We start from the raw sequence: 22,214 nt of genomic DNA on the forward strand, positions 1-22,214 counted from the left end.
CTGCGTAATACAATGATTTGATACGATTTGATTGTAAGGTAGAAAATTATTTACGTGGGAAAAGTTAACGCTTGTTTCATTATTTGAACGTAGTATGTATGTATATTTAATATTGATCTTGTTAACGACTAATTGTATGCATGATTGTTTGTTTGTATGTTTGTAATCTGTAACTATTTGCCAGCTTTATAATTTACAGTTTGCAACTACGCTCATGTGTGTGTGTGTGTGTGTGTTAACGAATCTCATTTGGCTAAAGTAATAATTTGCTCACAATTTATTGACTCTTATATAGTTGCTCGATATATGTACGTGTATGTATGTGTGTATTTGTTGTTAAATATATATATACTTTGATTTTTTATACTTTCTGGTTCTCGTAAAGCAAGAGGTACGCAATGTATTTGTTTTTTTTTTTTCACTTTTTTGTGGTTTTTTTTTTCGTTTTTTGCTAAAGCAATTATTAAATATTAGGAAACATTTCATTATCGTTTATACAGGAGAGCAAGTGAAATCAGCTTGGTTCAAATTATGTCTTGCAATGGAAAGTAAAGCGTTTAGTTTTGTTTATGTTTTATGAATTGTAAGCCAAATATTATAATTTGTAGGAAGAATTGATTTTTGGATTAGTTAAACAAAGTAAATATAGTGGAAAGATAGGAATTCTAGAAAGAAAGTTACTCTTTTCTCTGATATAACAAATATGTATGCATATGTTTGTTTTGTATGCACTATGTTTGTTTGTATTTTTTATACTATATGTTTTTAGCTAGTTTATGTTTTTGTGTGTACAATTTGTTATTGTTATAATTATTATTACCTTGGTCTATGCGCATTGGTTGAGTGGTTAGAGCCAAAAGACTTGAAGCTGGACTGTTAATAAACGGTACTAATGGAATTCCCGTAAACTGACTGAGTGTGTGTATCTTAGTGTGTGTGTATGTGTTTGTATGTTTGTATATTTGACGCTTTTGTTTGTCAATTAATATTGCTCAGCTTTCCCCAATAGGTTTTACTTAGGTTTTGATTTATAAATTTAATTTAAATGTGTATTTTGTTTTTGTTTTTTAATATATTTTTAATATATATAATATATGTATGTTTTTTGGATTTCACTTTTAGTTTTTTTGGTTTTTGTTTTTGGTTTTCTCATTATTAATATTTATATTTATTACTCATATTTATTTATAAACTGGTCAGCAACAGTAGCAAATTTAACAATGTGCGTTAACAAATAATTGTAAATATAATGTATGTATGTATATAATATATTTATATATATTTCCCCTTCATATGTATATCTATGTATATATAATATGTGTTATGTGTCTAGAGTGTATTTATCTATGTATGTGTGTGTGTGTGTGTGTGTGTGTGTTGTTAGCGAGTTGCCATGAAATTGCTTCGCATTTTTACACATTTGTTTAGCTATTGCTTTTAACATTTAGTTGTTTGTGTTAAACAATTGCTTATTCAGCTGAGATTTAAGAAAGTTTACAACAAAGTTATGTAGTTTTGTATCTTGAGTGGTGTGTGTGTCTGTGTGTCAATTTCATCAATATTTCTATCAATTTTATTAATAAAAAATATTATTAGATTATTCTATTAGTTGCATACAATATATAAACATGACAAGATCATTCACATTAAACCACAGTTGACTGGAGAGTGGAGTTTATCATTTCTATATAGTATATGTATGTATATGTGTATTTGTGTATCTGTGTGTGTGTTGCTTAATTATCGTAGTCAATAGCAATAATCATAATCATAATCATAACCGTAATCATAATCATAATAATAGTTCTAATCTACGCATAATATAACAGGACCCTATGGAATGACCGGGGTTATTTGCCAAAGCCAAACCCAAATTTGCCAAATAGATCTTTGCCTTTCGATAGAACATCGCCGCCGGGCGCCGCTGCTGCAATGCCCTTAAGACCTCCCAGCAGACCGGCGCCCGGCCCCTGTGGCGGTGGCTGAGCTTGCGGTGGCACTTGTTGTTGTTGCTGCATGCCAGGCTGTTGCATGCCGGGCTGTTGCATGCCTGGTTGTTGTTGTTGCTGTTGCATGCCTGGCTGTTGCATGCCAGGCTGTTGCATGCCCGGCTGTTGCATGCCGGTCTGTTGCATCTGCGGGGCACCATAGGCGTTTGCTTGTTGCTGCGTTGGCTGCACACCACCGGGTGGTTGCATTGGATCCGTCTTGGGCGGTTGCTTCGACCCAAATAGACCACCGGTGGCAGCCGAAGTAGCACCAGAGAGCAGGCTAGTCGCGCCGGAAAAGAGGCCGCCCGTTGGCGCCTGCGTCGTCACAGGCACTTGCTGCTGCTGACCCATACCCATTTGTCCCATCTGTCCCATTTGTCCCATTCCACCCATGCCCATTTGCTGCTGTTGTTGTTGCTGCTGCTGCGGTGTTTGTCCCATCATGCCGCCCATTGACTGCTGACCCATGCCCATCATTCCTTGTTGTCCCATACCCATGTTGTTCTGTTGCTGCTGTCCCATTTGCGTCTGTTGCTGACCGTACTGCTGTTGTTGTTGTTGTAGCTGCTGCTGCTGGCCCATATTACCAACGCGGCCGATCATCTGCAATTTGTTTGCGCGGTTCATTGCGCATTGGACAAGGCAAAAACACACAAAAAATAAAAAAGAAAAACAAAACAACAACAAGTGTTGCCAAGAGTTAGTCAATTGATACCAATTGTATGGGTAGAGTTAATGTTCAAAAACAAATGCAACTAATCTTTTGAAATAATTGGTAATTTATGTTATAGATAGTTATGGTATAAGTAAATTGAATGTTTGAATCTTTGAGTGGTTCGCATGGAAACTTATTTGCTTGGTTTTTAAGATTAAAGTTAAAGCGCGCCTACAAGTTTTTGTTTTTTTTTTATTTGTTTTTGGTTAGTTTTAGTTAATTGCAACTACTAAGTATAAGTAAGTACTACAACTAATTGTAATCGCATATACGAGTATGTAGGTATATGTTTATGTGCTTAATGTAAGAATACCTCAAATGACCCTAATGGCTCACATGGTTGGACGCTTCAAGTTTATTTTCAGCGGAAATTGGCAAGCTCGAGTCAATCAACAACACTCTAGTTAATAAGCTAGAGCATTTGAATTTTATGTAGAACTAGCAACGTTTCATAGCCGATTTCAACTGAAAATATTATGCCTCCAAGATCTACACTGAAAACAACTCGCATACAACTTGCAATTGAAACTAAACAAAATGAAACACAAATCAAAAAACCACAAAAAATAACTTAATATATATTATATTTTATGTAAGCACTAGGGTTATACACTAAGTATTGTGTGTGTTTGTATCTGCAAAATGACAGCCTAACGCAAAATTTCAAAAATTGTCTGCAAATGTTTTTTTTTAGGTTAAAGCAACAGATTGAAAGGGTCTACAAAATATATTTATAGGACTATAAATGAATGACATAAATAATTTAGTAAGAAATAATAAATGAAAAACAATGTTTTTATTAATAATACACATACAGTGAACCACATAGAAATTTGTACACATTACATCCAATATATTCCATATAGTAGTAATAGTTATATCAATAAATATATTATTAAGTAGCGTATACGCAATAAATATATACGAAATGAATAGCTTAAAATTATAACAAAGTATACATATATTTTTTAGTAATGTGTAATTGTTGTTTATTTTATTAGTTTAGCAGCTGTTTTTTTCATTGTTTTTGGTATTGGTAAATAAAGCTTAAAACATAAAAGACAGCAGTTTAAGATTGAAATTTATAAACAATAAAGTAAGTAAACATAAATAAATGAAATGCTTAATCGAATGTGAATGATATGTGCTGTAGGAACTGTTGTTGTTGTTGCTGCTATTGTCTCATTTATAAGCTTTTCAACTCAATGCAAACAACTGAGAGCGAGCCGCAGCTTAACAGCGGCTAAGCCGATCAGCGCTGTTAAGTCTCAACAGCGCGCTGTTAAGTTGCAAGCCTACAGCTCGCTGCATGCATTGAGTTTGTTTTGGCCGCAATGCAAATGCAATTTACAGATTATAATTATACACAACGTTCTATAACGCTATTTGTCTATGTATATGTATATATGTTTGTATGTATGTTATACACTCTACACACAGTGCAAACTATGCAGGTTGAGATATGAGGTTATTTCAAAGGTTTTGCTTTAGTTTTGCTTTTATACAGTTTGGTATGCAAGTAAGTTGCTGTTGTAGCGGTTCTATAAACATGTTGCTAGCTATACATATTAGTTTCGTTCTGGTACTGTAAGCGTTTTAATGGAGATCAGAGAGCATACGACATATACACTTGTGTGTGTAGCATATATATTGGCATGAGTTATGATTATACAATGATAATGATAATGAAGACAAAGGGGAGAGCAGTTTATGAAGCATATTTATACAGTTGATGACTGCACTAATATTGGAACAGTAGCGAATCAGCTATGTATATGTGTGTATATATCACAGTTGTATGTTTTGTAGTATATTTGAGTTATATAGAACCGAAACCAAATGAGTGACAGAGATAGCAGTTTAGTTTTAGCTGTAGTAGTAGTTGTTATTGTAGTAGTATTAGTAATAACAATAATAATAGTAGTAAAAGTATTTTTGTAGCTGTTGTTATAGCGTATTTTTTTTTTATATAGTATAGTATATTTATAAATTTCTCATTTTCTTTGCTTTTTTAAATTCCTTTTTTTTTGTTTTTCTTTAGTATTTATTTCAAAACAGAAAACAAAACGAAAACAAAAAGAGAAAGAGTATTTACCTGCGTTTGGTGATCGGGGGCAGGGTGGCCCGTGTTGTCTAACAGTGTAGGGGAAGCAGGGCGAGCATCTATAGCAACGAATATAACATAAAGACTTCACATTTACCACAGCAGACCATTACAAAAAATTATTTTGAAAGTAGTTGTAGTAGTAAGTAAACTCAAAAACTTTAATAACCAAAATGATAAAAAAACACAAAAACCAAATTGTAATAAATTCAAACCAAACTTTTGAATTCTTAATTGAATTTTGTCTCAAAGTTCTCACAAAAAGGAGAGAGAAAAGAGGGCTAGCGCGAGAGGAAGAGAGAGTTGAAGTTACAGCTGCCTGTAAAAGTTATTTGTTTCACATTTGAGTCTTGACATAAGCCACCGCTGTTTAAATACAAAAAAGAATATAAAACTCAAAGGAAGCAATTGAAAATTGATATTAACCCATAAGAAATGAAAGCAAACATATTCAAGAGGGGGGCATGGTATTTATAAAAATTGTTGTAATTGTTGTGAAAAAACGTTTTGTGAGCAACACAATAGAAAACGTTAAAAGTTCAATTGATCGCTAGGCAAACGAGCACTGGCAAGAGAGAGTTGTAAATTTTGTATGCTAAATTGAATATTTGTTTTAAATAGTTATTTAAATACATAAGTATATAGTATTTCAATTGTGATTAGTTTATATTACCTTTTGCGTTTGATTGCTGGTCTTAAGCAAAAAGTAAACCTAATTATTGCTTTTGATATTATTTTTGTTTTTTATATAGGATAGATATAGTTATGAATAGTAAAACTTTGCTGAGGCACACTTTAAGGCCAGTTTAGTATTTAGATATGCATATTGGGAAATATTATTTTAAAAATCTTTATAGTAGTATTTTACATATGGAAGATTTACATAAATTACAAGATATTATTGCTCGTATATATAAGTAAATATATATATTTTTGTATGTGCTTAAAGCCCTTGCGATGTTGTTGTTTTTGTTGTCATATATATCTAAATTAACATTAACAAAATTAATTAACATATTTAACTGGGCTAACTAGCAAACAAACCATAGAATAATGATAGAGCGAGAGCAAGAGAGAGAGAGAGAGAGCAACATTCAAAAACAGGTAGGAAAGTTGAAAAAACATTTATAATAAGCAACGTACTAAAAAATTAACAAAACAATACTAAACAATATAAATAAATGGTATTGAGATCAGCAGCAAATTGTTTATAGGAAGACCTTTTTATGCACAAAGACATATAGTTTAGGGAATTTTGGTTCGTTAACATTTATTTTTTATATACAACATTCTTGGTCAGAGAATATATAAATTTTCACAAATCCCCTGCTATTGTACATGGGTATTTCATAGGTGAGAGACAACTAGGGAGTTATAGTTCATTCGACAATCATGTGCAAGAAACTATTTCGTTTTTATGCAAATTAAACACAAAATAAATAAACACACAAATCATACAAAGAACTAAACATTAAATGAATTGGAAGTTAGTTTTAGTTAGTTAGGCTTAGCATGCAAGAGACCAACTAGTAATTAGTTTATCAAGGCTATGGGAAAATTACGCAAGACAAGAGACACAAGGACATGAGACAAAAGACACGCATAATGTGAGCAGAGCATTAAATAAAATTAAGTTAATAAATTAAGATTTAAATATAAATTAATATATGTGTATACAACAACAAGAACAACAACTATGTTATATATATATATGTTTTGTATATAAATTTGTTTTGTTTACAAAAAAAAAAAACTGATTATTTGTAAAAAATTGGTGCGAAAATTATACAATTTTATACAAGGTTAAAACTATTGAAATGAAATTTTGAAGTATATAAGTATTATAGAAAAATTTACAAAAATATCTGCGGAGTTGTAAAGAAATTATTTGAAATTAGCGGCGTTTTGAAAAAACAGTATAAGAGTTGTTTGTCTGTAACTGTAATAAAACTGTTATATTTGGAAATTTTGCGAAAGAGCAAGATAGCAAGAGTAGTTAGAGCGAAATAGAGAGAGTGAAAGATTTTCGTTTCTTTGTGATTGCTATTTGTATTGTTCTCATGTAATTCCAAGAACTATTATTATAACGGTTTGTTTTTTGTTGAAAAAAATACCAACACAAGGTTTACGTATATAAGATTTGCTATATATAGTATATATGTATATAAATCAACCTTTTTTTTGCTTATGTATAGTCTGAAAAACCCTTAATAGCTTATATAATGTTAGAATGTATTTGTTGAGATTTGCTTTGAGAATTGCAATTAAATTGAGAGTTTAAATCAAATGATAAGTAAATGAAAAGAGTAAAAACCTGAAATTGTTTGACGTTCAAGTAGTTTAGTTTATTATATATATATAAGTACTTATGTAAACAAATCAAAAGTGTAAACAAATAATAAAAATAATAAACAACAGAAAAATATGCAAGAAAAATTATAAAAGTCTTGAGCGCTTTAATCTTCACATAGCCTACTTACTTTTGCCGACAGCACCACGTTGCCCAGCCCCGCCAGGCATCATATTATCCCTTGGCGGCGGCGGAGGTCCTCGAGCGCCAGGTCCCTGACCCCTGCCCCGCTGGGTGGCGCCACCACGACCAGCAACGCCGCCGGCTGCCTGATTGTTATACTGATCGGGCGCATCGGCAAGGAAATTGGATGGCACCAACCCACGCACGCCATCCAGCTCGCCCATGTAGAAACCATCTTCATCCATATCACCATAAACGAGTATGATCTCGCCCGTCTTAAAGCACAACTCCACTTGCTGCAATGCCAGCTACATAAGTAATAGTATCAGCCTAGTCGAGCCACACGAGCTGCTTACCTCGGCGTCCACATTGGGACTAAGCTCCTGCGGATCGTAGTCGTAGAGCGCTATCATGCGCTTCACCGGCATGTTGGCATAGATGTCGCCCCAGCGATCGCGACTTACATTGCGCATGCTCTGCTGCGGAGCACCCTGACCGGGCATCACTTGAGCTGTGCCGCCGGTCTGTGCGCCCATCTGACCGCCGCCTGTAATCTGTGCGGCGGTGTCCTCCACCTCGCTGACCATATTGTGTGGCACGTAGCCGCGACGTCCGCGCAGCTCGCCCCAGTAAAAGCCATCCGCATCCTTATCACCAAACACCTAAAGTGTTTGAGATGCAAACAAAAAGTGAGCAACAAGTATACGCACTGTAGTGCAAATGTAAGTGTATGCGACTAGTTGTGTGTGTGTGTGTGTTTAATTTTTGTAGAGTAGAGTGCATACACTAACTTAAGTTTATGAAACTAGAGAGTAGGTTAGAGTTAGAGAAAGATAGAGAGCACAACTTCTACTTAAGTGGTTAGGTATATAGTTTGGTTATGTAACGTTCTTAACTGACTGATTAGAGATCGAGATCGAGAGGGTGGTGGGTGGTTGGTTGGTTGGTTTGGCGAAGGAAAAACATGCACTTGATTTAGCGGCAAAGCGCAGCCAATTTGTAACTTTGGCATCGTTCAAATTGCATCCAATCTGTTTAACTGTTTCTGATTAGCTAAGTAACTGTTTACCGTTCGTTTTATAACATTTCACCAACTGCTGTCGCTGCAAAGTGTTTGTCGCTTTTCGTTTTTCTGGGTGGTTTCTGTGTTGGTTTTCTGTTAAGTGTGTTTGGATGCGCTTACCTTGATCGTATCACCCTCTTGGAACGGCAGCTCTTCATCGCAGCCATCCGGATTGGGACTCATTGTGGATGGATCATAGTCAAACATGGCCACAAAGTAACGTGGCTTCTTCTGTGCGCCTTGTTGTTGCTGTTGCTGCTGTTGTTGCTGTTGCTGCTGCTGTGTCATTTGACCTTGCTGCTGCTGTTGACCGGGCAACATGTGACCCTGTTGCTGCTGCTGCATCTGCTGCTGTTGTTGTTGCTGCTGCTGCAGTTGGCCGCGTGGTCCCGGCATTTGACCCTGCATTTGTCCTTGCACTTGTCCCTGCATTTGTCCTTGCATCTGGCCCTGCATTTGGGCTGGCACTGGACCTCGAAAACGTGGACCCTGCGCTCCATACGGCTGCTGTTGTTGCTGCTGTTGCTGTCCCGGCACGGGTGGTCGACCCGGCACCATGCCACGCTGCGTGGCGCCCGGCTGATTATAGCCCTGATTATGAGTTGAAGGACGAACGATCGCACGCACGCGCAGGAATTTGAATTAATTTAAATGAATTTAAGTTAAAATTTTGTTAGCTTTTCATACTTTGACAGTGGCGCAATTTGCTTAATTTGTACGCAAGTTTTTCATTCACATTGTCTATAGAGCGTTAATATAGTATATATGCAATTATATGTATATATATATGTGTGTGTGTTAAAAATACGAGTACGAGTTATGTAAAGGAGCTAAATAGAAAGTAGCTGTTGGAAATCAAAAGACTATGGCTGATAGGTCAAAGGCAAGTACGAAGCTAAGTATTTGGAGTATATGTATAGTATTTTGGATAAGCGCTAGTTTATACTTGTATATGTGTATGTACGTATGTATGTATGTATGTTTGTACATGGCCGCTAACATGAACTGCTTTTATACACTAGTATTATTATTATTAGTTATTATACTTACATAGAGGCATATACATATTCACAGTTATCGTGGTTTGAATTTGAGTTTGTCATTTTGCTTACTAAACCTAAACTAGCGTTTGCTTCACTTTGCCTAAAACAACATGCAATCGACTCGACGTATACGCAATGTTACGATACCCCTTTACTTAATTGTATAGCAAAGTACATACTTAAGATACGATATAATTATTAAAAATAAATAAATTGAAGCGCTGCAACTAAAGTTGAACTAAAGAAGCTTTATACTTAAGCATTATATGTCAGGCTAACGTTAAGAGAGCGCATAAACTACTTTTATATATAAGTTATAATTCAAATGTATATAAGTAAGCTTAAACGAACACGTGTGTTTATAATTCTAGGCACTTAACTTAAACGTTTAAGTGTGTGTGTGGTGTGTGTGTGTGTTAGTGTTTAGTTGTATGTGTGTAGTATACGAATGCGTAGGTGAGAGATGTTGTTGAGTATCACTTACATTCTGCTGCACTTGAGTCTGTGTGGGTTTCGAGAAGAGGCCTCCGAGCAGGCCACCTAACAAACCAGAGCTTCCGTCGGCCTGTATCAGTTTCAGTTTCAAATCGTTGTTTGTTTTGCATTTGGTATTTCAGTATTGGTTTCATATAATGAAAATGAATATGTAACTTGTTTTGTTTAAAATTGTTCGGTAGTAGTTATCCTTAGTTAGCCGTTATACTTAAATTCAATTAATCTCATTAACTCAAATCATTTGCATTTTCATCTCATTTTGCATTAAGTCTCTAACGTAATTTAGTACATGCTAAGTATAAGTATAATTATTTTAAGTTTAAGTAAATAAAAGACAAGCAAAAATTTGCATACATTTGAATAGTAAACAAAGAATAACTTTACATACATACAAACTAGTTTAATTATCATAATTGCATCTTCATTTTTTTTATTTTGGGTTTCAGGGCTCATATCAATTGCTTTTGGGTTCTTATAGTTATATAATCGTAACTCTGGCAGTTCTTATTTTTTTCATTAATTTTGTGTGTGAATTTCTTTGTGCGATTGTATATAATATATTTAGTGTATGTATATAATGTGTTTACTTTGCAAAAGAAAGTAGAGAGGAGTTTTTATAGAGCGGCAATTCATAAAAGAAACTTTGTAGAGTTTGGAACAGATAAAAGGTTAGTTTTGTTTAATGTTAAGAAATGATAAGTAGTAGTTTGGGTTTTGCCATTCCATCGTAGATGGTGCGATTGCTATACATATATACAAATCATAATGGTATATGTATATATATAATAGTGTGTTATATAATTTCGAAAACTTAGGCCAATTGGAAAACATAAACAAACAAACACAAAAGGCAATGGAACGCAGTAGATATTTACATTCTGTTAAGGCTCGGCAACGGCAACAACTGTTAGAGGATGCCTGGCAAATGCACTAAACACACTAACCTGATGTCCTGGCTGGTTGGGACCGGGCTGTTGGCCCGGCTGCATGCCCTGCTGCTGTTGCATTTGATTGGGATCGTATTGCGATTGATCTTGTCCCATCATATGCTGCCCATGCTGCTGGCCCTGCATGCCCTGCATTTGCATTTGCTGCTGCTGGTTGTTGGGCATGCCGTGCGGTCCCTGCTGCTGCATTTGCTGACCCATGCCCACCATCTGATTTGGTCCCCGGCGAGCGACAGCATTGCGCACGGTGTCTGCTCAAGCAGAAATTGATAAATGTCGAGTCTTGTTGTTGATTTGCTTATTGATTAATTGCTACTCACTTGGTATCAATATGGGCGCGCTGTCCGCCGACTGTGAATCGCGTGATTTGGTGCGTATGGTGACGGCGCGAGGATTGAAGACGCCCAGCTTGCCAATGTCGATGAGTGCATGATCGCCGGTGGGCGAATTAATGTCGGTTACCTTTTTACCATCGGCGTACACAGCATAGCCGGTTACAGGCCCCGTTGCGGTGGGTCTGTTAACCGGCTGCCATGTCACCAGAATGGTACCATCTTGAGGGCCAGCCTCAAGCTGGATCTCCTGCGGCGGATCGGGCAGACCCTTGGTCAGTGTGCGGAAATCGGCATAAGCGCCAGGCGCCTCCTCCTGCCCCGGCCTGCCCGGCGTCTGCGGCGTATGCTGGCCGACCGCGCGCAAATGCTTGGCGCGCACAGTCACCCGATATTGAGTGCTGGGCGCGAGACCTGTAATCGTATGCCTATACATGCCCGGCTTGACGGTGCGCACCTCCACATTATTCACACACACCACATGCTGGTGGTTGGAGTTGGCCGGCAGCCATGAGATGACCGCCGAGGAACACGTTATGTGCGAGGCGCGCACCGCTGAGGGCCCCAAATGCGAGGTGTCTCGCCCGATGATCATGGTGCAGGCGGCGTCCCTAGAAGTCTGACGAGTCTGTGTAACGCTGCGCACGCTAATGCGATGCGGCTAAAAAGAGAAAACGAGAGATTAGTGAGCTTGGATGCTTGGATTTGATTGCTCTGCTTACCCGCGTGGAGTCGACGCCCTCGATCAGAGCGCGTGTGCGTTCGTTGGCCTTCACAGTGACCTTGAGCACGCCATCCACATAGACATGATAGCTGTCGATGAGATTATAGCCCACGGGCTCTGGCGGTGACCAGCCAATGAGCACGCTCTTGTTCAGCTGACGTTCCAGCGTCAAGTGCTTAGGAGCTGGAACTAAGCAACAAGCAAAGCATTAGTTAGTATAAGTAATATATAGCGAGGCGTGCTCTAACTCTAGCTCTAGTTGCAGTGCATTAACTACTTAGAATCTCAACTCATGCTCACGTTTGCCATTTGTTTGTCATGCATTTGTAATATGGCCACAAAAATCAAAATATTAAACAATTCAATATACAAATATATGGCTGCTTATGTGCTAGTTACCATTGTCGCTAATATCATCCTGATCGTGCTCCAGATCGGTGTGCGTCTCACTCAAACGTGCCAGATCCTCGTGCGTGTGTGTGAGCAATGGGTTGTGCGGCGGCAAGGAAGGCAGCGACGTTGTGTCGCACTGCATGGAACCATCTTCGGCGTCCCGCAAGGTCGAAAGCACCGCTTGATGGAATTCCAGCAGATCATCGCCTGCAAAAGCAAACAAATTAGCACAAGCGCTCAAATGTATGCTATGCTAAAGTGTACTTACCCACAAGTCGCTGCACAAAGGAAGCGGGCACCAGGCCGCGTCGCCCGTCCAGTAGCTCCGCATCCAGATAGCCACCCTGTGGCTCGCCGCTGGTCCACACCAGCAAATAGTCGCCGGCACACAGCGACAGCTCACCCTCAGCCTCTCTGCAAGCAAAACAATATATTTTGCATTCATTTAGTATATATTAATGGTACTTACTCTGGCGGATCGTAGGGAAAACGTGCTATGAACACGCAGCAGCGTCCTTTGCCTGGTATATCCAACATGTCCACCTGCGGTTCGCTGGCGCCATTCAGGCCATGATTGCGTGCTGCAAGTGCCACAAAATCTTTGAAAATTATGCAAAAGTTCTTTACCCCAACACTGCTTACTATCCAATTCGAGTGCGCCCAGCGCTAAGCCGCTGCGATTGTGCATCATGGCAGCGCCAAGGCCATCGGTGAACTCGTCCAGACCCCAGCTGCTGTGCTGCATCGGAATGGGTGAGCAGGGCGAGCTGCGATTGCCGTAACGTGCCAGTGGTATATCAATCTCGTCCAGCATCTTCATCTTCGACGCCTGACGCAGCGCAGCGGATGTAAACGGATACGAAGCACTCGAGGCAGCATCCATAAACGGCGGCCCATACGAACTACCCAAAGCGCCAGCAGCGCCTGCGCTCAAGCCATACAGCGAAGTGGCGCCCGTAATGCCAGCGCCAGCTGGTCCCAGACCCAGCAACGCGCTCGTATCCAGCATATTCATATTGCCCATGGTGGGATGGCCCAGCGAGGAGCCGACGCCAACGCCGCCGCCGCCACTCAGACCCAAGGCCGAGTAGCTAGTGGAGCCGCCAGGCGGCAAGTTATGCGAGTTCAGTGACAGGAGCGGCATGGTTGTGCTCTGTAAATTGTACAGTTGTATTGTTCCACGCTACTCGTTTCAAATTTTCAATTTCAAGTGCATTATTCCAATATAATGATCATATAATTGGTGTTGTTGTTTCAATTTGTGTATTGTTGTTGTTATTGTTTTTTTTTTGGTAGTTAGGTAAGGTTAGTTGTACATACAAATAGTTGTGGATTAGGCACACATACACACACAGACAGAAAAACACGCACACACACATATATAAATATATTTATATTAATAGAGTTAAGCCGCAAGTTTGCGTATTTAAGTTATAGTACAGTTCATTATACAAAGAGAGAAGAGAACAAAGAGAAAGAAAGAGAGCAGAGAGAGCACATAAAATGGGGGAAAAAAGATCACAGAGTACACGTTTATTGGTCAAGAAGTCAAGAAGTCGGTTAAAAGGCCAGCTAGTAATTCTTTTTACAGCGCTATGAACAATGAACATATATAGTATATATATATAGTAAAAATGAATAGATCACTAAACATGTTATTGGTGGTGAAGGTGAAGGCGACGACAAAAGCTGCTTGAAACCACATGCTTTATGAACTGAAGCGGCTGTTATCATAGCCACTGATAAGAAGTAAGTACTTTCGATCTTTTTTATTTATTGTTTGTGACAGAGAAACAGCGAAAACGGCAAGCTTCGAGTCTTGAAACTAGAAAACTTTTGGGTTTATTTTAATACTATACTTAGTATGTATATGAGTTTTATATATATGTATGCATGTCAGTATGAGTGAGTGAAGAAAACTAATTATATATAATAATTATTTACAGTAGGTGTACAATATATTTATAAAGCTGTCAAGCTATTGCTGCTGCTATTGAAAATATTAAACACTTGTAGGCGCAACGTTTTTGTACAATATTATTAAGTGTGTTCCATATAATCAATGACTCAATCAATAGCTTGACAGCTCTATTATTCAGATAAGTAATTATTAATGTTTACAAAAAACGTGCAGCATAAGTATGAAATGAATATGATATTTACTATAATTGATTAACATTTAGTTTCAACTTGGTTAGTAACTTGTATATGTATGTATGCATGTATGTAACTATGTCTGTGATGTAATGTGTGATGTAATTATTTTCAATAATGAAACTACAACAAAGCACATTAGTTTATAAATAAATATGTGATTTACACTGCATTTACTTCGTGCCAGCTTCTTGTTGCTATAACGCGAGCACTTGATGGATGATCAACGAAATGAACAAGTTAACAAGTTTAATATTTGCTAGTTTTTGGTTTTTTGTTTTTGCATAAAAAGCATGACGATCACCAAGGTGGATGCCAAACAAGCCATTTCATATGCCAAGGCTCTCAAATTTTATGTAATTTGCTTTGCAATTTAGCTCAAGAAGCTCAAGCGTTTTGGTTTGCTAATTGCTAATTATTAATAGTTAATTGTAAATTGATTGATTGATTGATTGTTGCTGGTATGTAGTTCATTGCAATTGAAAATATTTGTTTACCTGACTTAATGCCGTTGGCATAGCCTTCATCGTGTGCATATTTACCGGCAATGGTGGAATGCCAGACATTCCACTTGTTCCACTCAGCAGCTTCTCAACGGAGCTCTGACCCATGCCGCCGCCGCCGCCTCCATAGCCCGCGGCGTTCAGTGATTGTATGGCATGACTGCTCAGACTGGAGGATATGCCGCTGATTGAGTTGGGCATCAGCGTTGATATGGATGAGAGACCGCCACCACCAGCGCCAGCAATGGCAGCGGCATGAGCAGCCGCTGCAGCGCTCTGGGAGCAAACGCTGGTGCCGCTCAAGCTGTTGCTGGCACCATTGGCCAGTGTGGAGGCCAATGAGTGCGGCAGGCTTGAGTAGCCGGACGACAGAGCCGAGACGCCGCCGCCAGAGGCTCCACCTAGCACGGCTCGCTTATAACGATTCAGTTCGTCCTCAAGTTCTGTAAGCAAAACAGTTTTGTAGGCATTGCTTATCAAGCAGTTTGAAATTGATTGCTTACCGCTCTTTGATATGCTTCTAAATTCGCTATTCTGGCTCATCATGGAACTGTGCGGCAATTGGGACATGCTGGCGCTGGCCGAGGTGCGCGGCTGCTCCAACTCGGCTAAGACGCGATTATCCTGCAAGCAAATTAAATGGGAATTAATCGATAACTCAGCAGTCTTTGACTTTTATATTGACAACTCGACTCGACGCCCATGCCAACTGTCATTGGCAGCAAATTTGGTTGAAGTCAGCCAGGGAAAAGTACAAAATTTAACGTTTATGCTTATGACCAAAATGGAACACGCTTTAAACTGTTTGATAATCAGAGCACAGAAGCTCTCGGGCAATCTGAGCGAAATGCTAACCAAGTCGTCGCATCTCATCGATGTCAGCCAGACCATTGACCAGCAGATTATTGACTCTTGCGGCACACGCGACGATCAGCTGCTAAAGAATCTGGTCAAGTACTGCGATGACGAGGAGCGTTTGCAGATGCTGCTCGAGAATGTGGAACTCAAGGATACGGTGAACGAGTACAAGGCGGGCGTGGAGCAGATACGCAAAAAGTACAAAGAGCATTGCGAGACAGACATACTGCATCAGAGTCGCTGCTTGCGGGACAAGTATATCAATGGCTTGCATGGCATTGTGAAGAGTCTGGAGTTGCGCATGGATGAAATGGCCGATGCCATGATGTTGAGCTTGAGTCTGGAGGAGCAGAGCAGCGGTGAGAATCAGCGCATTATCAAGCAGCTGAGTGAGGCGAATGCCAAGCTGCGCCAGCAGCTGCAAATTGGCATTGGCGATGGCAAGAGTGTATTTCATCAAGGATTGCCGCCGCAAAGCGAGTCGGGCACACAAATCGAGGCTGGTGATGTGCTGTCCGAGGAGTCGGACTCTTGCAGCTTGACCAGCATTGATAGCTTCATGACCTGCCTATCTTCGGGCTGTGAGTCGCAGTTGGCGCTAAACATGTCGGTCAGCGAGCTGGACGTAAGCAACTTTATCGAGCAAGCGCTAGGCGAAGAGCAGTCAACAGATAATGAGTTCTCCACTTAGTTGTTATTGTTGTAGGTTGTTGTTGTATCAAATTAAAATCATCATAGGCACACACTCTCACTCTCACGCTCACTTTGTCGCACTTACCTGTTCAATCTTGGCCATAATGATATCAATCTCAGTGCCTTGGTCCTGCTGACTGATTGTCGGTGCCCATGTTACGGTGGAGCTGCTCGCCGAGGTTGGTATGCTGGCGCCCATGCTGGCAGCCAATGCCGCTGCCGAGGCCGCTGATGCTGCTGATGCTGAAGATATTGCTGATGTCGCATTAGGAATATGGCCCATATTACTGCCAGCTGAGCGATTTGCTTTGGCCTTAAGCGCAGCGGTTAGCTCAATTTGCAGCTCCTCGCAGTGCACATTCTCCAGCGCCACCTGTAAACCGAAATGCAATTAGCACTTAATTGAGTTGAGTTGAGTTGAGTTGAGCGTTGTGTTCTGCTCAGTTATGCGCACCTTTTTTTCCAGCTCACGGGCGCGCGACTGCAGATTCTCGACGGCCTCGGTGTCGGGACGCGCACTTTGGCTTAAATTGCGTATTTGTGCCAGAGTTTCCTGCATGGCGGCGCATAAAATGAAACGCAACGGAACGTTAATTGCCAACAGTTAAAGTGTTTAGGGTGGGGACAAGGGCAAGGGCTCACCTGATGCGCTCGCTCGATTTCTGTGCGTCGCATTTCCGCATCGCGTAGCTGCAAACTCAGCGAGTCCAGCATACTATTTGGCGCTACGCCGGCGGCAACGGCAGCGGCCGCCGACTGATGATGGTGCATCGATTCGTACGGCATGCTGCGGCTGCCCCACTGACGACTGCTGCAATCAGAAAACAATATCAAGCACTCTGCTTATAAATCACGCCCTAAGGCGCTCTGCACACAACGTGCGGCTGCTTTTTATTTATTTATTTATACGCTGAAATGGGTCAACTGGTTTTCTTGGCTGGGCGCTTGCAACTTCGTTGGCAGCATGTGTGTGCACTTTGAACTTTGAACTTTTGGGTTAATTACAACTGTGACCGCATTTAGAGGCCGAAAACACAATAAAGTGCCAAAGTGTTGTTCATTTACAATATCACGCATACGTCACGTCGCCAGTTACTGCTACTGCTACTGCTACGGCTACTAATGCAAATGTTGTGTACTTGCTTTAATATGCAGACACTTTCACTTGTGCCATGCCCAAGCAATTGATTTCACTGTCTGCCATGGCTAACACACACACCCCCAACACAGGCAGACACATTGCACATTGCATTACTCATACGCATAGTAATTTTCACAAGGTTGCAAGCTAAATACACTACAGTTACGTTATGTTTAAACTATTACAAAGTATACTTCAGCTGTTGATTATATGTATTTATTATTTAAACTATTGCTGCAATTATATTTATAGCCAAGCTGCATATTAAAACAAAGTTGTATGGACTCAATTCGATTCGAGAGTATTGCAAATCAGCGCCAGTTTGTCTAGACAGACACACAAGCCTGTGTGTGTGTGTGTGTGTATTGGCCAACTATAGCCACTGCTTATTGCTGTCAAGCCTTAGTTAAGCCTGCATGTTATACGCTTGTTAATTGCTTGTAGTCCAAAAGGCTTTTTGCCTTTTTAATACTTTGATGAAATCGCTGCGAAAATTCAATTTGCTGCAACTTTACAAAGTGCCAGTGCTATTGATATACGCAAAAGGCATGTAAAGGCCAGCAAGCCCACACACACACACACGCACACACACATAAGTACACATACAAGCTCGCCGCATTTTCGTATGAGCTTGCTGACATTTAAAAAGCAATGACAGTTTTCATCCTGCTGCTGCTGCTGCTGCGGTGCACGCCCACATTGTGGGCGTTGATGTCAGTGTCCAGCGGGAGGGCATTAATATTTACTTGATGCCCTTCTGTGCAAAGCACTGGCCATCAAACTGCAGCTCAGGCGCGTTTATAGCACAGACTATTAAATTAAAAGTTTTGCTTATATGCGTGAACACATAACTTTTTGTTTTATATGAGCTTTTAAGTCAATTTAGTTGTTTAATTAAAATCACCTTTTGCTTTGCACTTAACTTTTAACCAACTGCAAGTTTATATGTAAATTTTTATATTTAACTGCAGCAATTGAAAATTAAACGTCTGTGCAGGTCAACGCAGCGCGAAGAAATGCGAAGGCGAAGTAGCTACAGCAACAGCAAATGCCACTGCGACTGCGACAGCGACAGCGATTGGGAGCTGCTTCTCATTACGGCCACTAGTTGCTGTTATGCATTGCGCTCTGAGAATTACAACTGCAGAGCGCGTACAACAGCAACAATGTCCGTTTATTGCTTTGCCCTCTTACTGCAAATGTATGCACAGCAATTTGAATGTGCGAGCAAGACAACTGCATTAACTCTCTGCTGCTGCTGCTGCTTGCGCGTCAGTTACAGTTAGCGTGAGCGTAAGCCCGCGCGCTCGCTCTCTCTCTTTTCGACTGTCGCCTGAGTAAATTTCCCTACTGCTCCTGTAGTTTAACAGCGCTAGCGCATGCGCTCTCTATGTGCTGTTAACAGCGACTTAACAGCAGCGCGTGCTCTGGTTTTTTTTTTGCTTTTTGGCATAGCTCACAAATGTGAACCGCAATGTTTGATTCACATGCCATGCTATAATGTATGTAGTACAAATGTAATTATGAGGTAGGCGTTAAATCTCGCGTTTCAAACATGTGTGTGTATGTGTGTGGGAGTTAAGGTCGCTCGCTGCATTTAATTTCAAAACGCGTGTGTGGCTTTTCGCACGCTATACATTTTTGTAATTGTTTTGCAATTGAAAACTGTTAAATGCACAATTAAAGCTTCGGTCAACAGCATCGCCAGCAGCTTAAAATTTTAATGAGTTTCCCAAAGTGCAGATTAGCCAAACAATTTTGCAGTCGCTCTTACGCTCTCTCGCTCGTTTACGCTCTCTATTCCTTGTTTGTTCAATTCACATTGAATGTAGGTTGCGGCCTGGCACTTCTTTGTAGTCTATTAACCTAATTTTTGGTTAGCATTGTGGCCATTAGAGTAAATTAAATGTAACATTTACCAGTCAGTCAGTCAGTGTGTGTGTTTTTTTAATTGTAATGAATGTGTATGTCGCATACATGTCGTATGCGCAATTTTGATGAATGCCCACACACAAACGCACAGACAGACACTCGACACAGCACTGGCAATGGCCGAGGATACTGGGTCATTAAACTTTGCCTTGCGCCAACTAGAAAGTAATTTAAAAAGTTTTCTTTGGTTTTTGGCGCGTCAACTTGCAACATTGAAGTAAACTAACAAGCTCTGCAACTGGCAAGTGGCAATGCAACTTACAACGCCAAAGTTTTGTCAAAAAACTAGCGAAAAAACGCAATTAATTTGCATATGACATGAGAGTTGTAGTGCCTGCCCAAGTTGACTTCAAATTACATTTTTGCAGCTGCTAAGTGCTGATAACAATTTCATAGCATACTTTATGGGGCAAGTGAAATGCACTTCAATTGTGCCATTTAGTGAAACAATTACTCGCAATTAACACTAATTACTCAAGCATCATTGATTAAATAACTCTTGAAAGCATTTCCGTTTACTACGTGTGTAATTACTTTTTCGTCAGCTAAATTGAAAAGTTCACTATCCTCAAGTTAGTTTGACCCCATTTCTAAAAAAGGCACACAAAAAACGAAGGAAATGAAACCATACTAAAAAAAACTTATACAAAAACTATTTTTGCCTATTTATAGCAAACCACAAGCCAACACACACACACAAATACAAAGCTGTGGCTGGGATGCGCTACGCTCAGAGTAGTCAAGCTACTGTATAAAAAGTTACTTGATTATTGAGTCTGATGTTCATGAGATATTGACTGATTGCCATATGTCAAAATTGCGTATGCTGAACCATTAATTTGAGCGTCAATCAATAAGCAAAAAAAATTAGAAACAAACAAAATTTGTTATCAATGCGTGACTTTGTGTCGTTGCATTTGGCAGCCAAGTAAAAATATATAAATACATACAGTTGCAAAAAAAAAAATGAGCAGGAAGTGAAAAAATGATATATCCAAAAATAGTTGTTACAGCAGATGGGCACAGTTGACAGCGCTGTTGTTGTCATTACTGTTTACACACACGCATACAAAGAAACGCACACACACACACACACACTTTGTGCGCTAACTGCGAGTGACACAAGACAACCGCATGACAAACAAACACCTGCTCCAACCGCTCGTTTAATCACACACACACACACATTCGCTCTCGCTTACACACTCACTCTCTGCTTTGTGTGTGTATGTGTGTGTGTGTGAGTAGGAGGCTTTGGCTGTTACGCACGCAGCAGCAGCAGCAAATAACTTGTATGCCTCCCACGTTTACAGTGTTAGTGCTGCTGCTGCTTTGGTTGCTGCTGTTGTTGTTGTTGCTGTTGCTTCTACTGCTGTGGCCAAGTGTTAAAACCGCCCCCGTAAGCAAAACGTGGGCTCTTTTTTTTCATTTATCTTCTGCTGGCGCTGCTATCATGGTTACTGCGGCTATGAATATGAAACTCACACACGCACACATACAAACACACACACTCACTATCATTGTGCTGCTCAGACCCCCAAAATGCTGCGTTGCTCCAGTTCCAACACACTCACACACACATACATATGCGTATAGAAAAGTATGTGCGCGCGCGCTGCTTTGCACAAATGCAGTTTATATGTTAACCTATAGTTATATATATATGTATTTATGCATATCATTTAATATTAGTACGCTTGGAGCTAATAAGCATTTTGCACTTGTATTGGCATTGCCTAAAGGCGGGCTCTAGTTGTAACTGTAACTGTATATGTATGCGTGTGTTTGTAATTTTACGTTGGGTTTTTTTTTTATTTCATTTATCGTTTCATCGATATGGCACTGCCGAAGTGTCAGTTGCAATCGCTTACACTTTTACTTTTCACAATTTGCCTCTTTAGCTTTTTTTTTTTTTTTTGCACTTGACTGTTAAAACAGTAATTTTAATCGCACACGCGCTTACATTATATTTGTTTTATTTTTACTTCATTTTATGGCATATATTTTGATTTATATATAAGCATTTACATGCCCCAGTAAACGAGCTGCGCGTTGTAGGAAAAACAATTTTTCCCATTTGGTGTACAGCGAAATTTTTTTTTTTTTCGTGAGCGCGCCTTCGTTTTTCAGCAAACCGTCCTGTATTCTCGTTATTTGCTTGTATAACTTTTTGTTTTACATATAGGTATTATATATATTTTGTTTATAACATTTAAGCGTAAATGGGGAACATTAAGCGAACCTTTTTGCTGCTGCTTCTTGATTTTTCACAGGTGCTGCTAAATTTTCAGGTCGCCTTTTTCCACAACAACTTCCACGTTAGCGTTAAAGAATTTACATAAATGCATAGAGTTAACACTAGTTAACGTACTTTTAAAATTTACATAATATACAACGCGCTTTGTTTTATTTATTTATTATATTTTTAACTAAATACTAGGTTTAGAAAAAAATGTATTTGTAACTTTAGTTTTGTCAAGCAGTTGGACTTAAATGCGAAAAAACCGAAAGTGGGTCGCGCTGCTCGGCTGGTTTGTACTCTGATTTCTATCCAACTGCCTGCCCAGTATGGCCCAGTGTGAAAACGAATCGATTTTTCTGTCAAATGACACTGAAAAACTGGGCAATATTCTCCGAGATGTGCCTCTCTCCT

General features: G+C 39.7%; 1 protein-coding gene across 8 annotated transcripts; it reads right to left on the reverse strand.

Annotated features, from left to right (window-relative positions):
* Nucleotides 1-1,752: 1,752 nt before the first annotated feature.
* Nucleotides 1,753-21,940, reverse strand: LOC108603684 (RIMS-binding protein 2). 8 transcript variants are annotated; one of them, XM_017992703.1, is made up of 19 exons: nucleotides 21,804-21,940; nucleotides 17,131-17,299; nucleotides 16,943-17,041; nucleotides 16,574-16,861; nucleotides 15,441-15,561; nucleotides 14,977-15,380; nucleotides 12,923-13,433; nucleotides 12,750-12,861; nucleotides 12,549-12,694; nucleotides 12,287-12,487; nucleotides 11,886-12,070; nucleotides 11,152-11,824; nucleotides 10,829-11,082; nucleotides 9,874-9,954; nucleotides 8,467-8,937; nucleotides 7,640-7,945; nucleotides 7,291-7,579; nucleotides 4,802-4,869; nucleotides 1,753-2,594 (listed from the first exon to the last, which is right to left on the reverse strand). In XM_017992703.1, exons 2-19 carry the CDS (start codon nucleotides 17,272-17,274, stop codon nucleotides 1,851-1,853), a joined length of 5,097 nt encoding a protein of 1,698 aa, XP_017848192.1. In that variant the 5' UTR covers nucleotides 17,275-17,299; nucleotides 21,804-21,940; the 3' UTR covers nucleotides 1,753-1,850. The 8 variants fall into 8 exon arrangements, with proteins under 8 accessions (XP_017848192.1, XP_017848188.1, XP_017848183.1 ...); XM_017992699.1 differs by having other exon boundaries at nucleotides 11,886-12,076; XM_017992694.1 differs by having other exon boundaries at nucleotides 7,291-7,591; nucleotides 11,886-12,076; nucleotides 12,750-12,879.
* Between the last annotated feature and the right edge of the window lie 274 nt (nucleotides 21,941-22,214).

This window comes from Drosophila busckii, chromosome 3R (assembly GCF_011750605.1).
Source record: "Drosophila busckii strain San Diego stock center, stock number 13000-0081.31 chromosome 3R, ASM1175060v1, whole genome shotgun sequence".
Lineage (NCBI taxonomy): Eukaryota > Metazoa > Arthropoda > Insecta > Diptera > Drosophilidae > Drosophila > Drosophila busckii.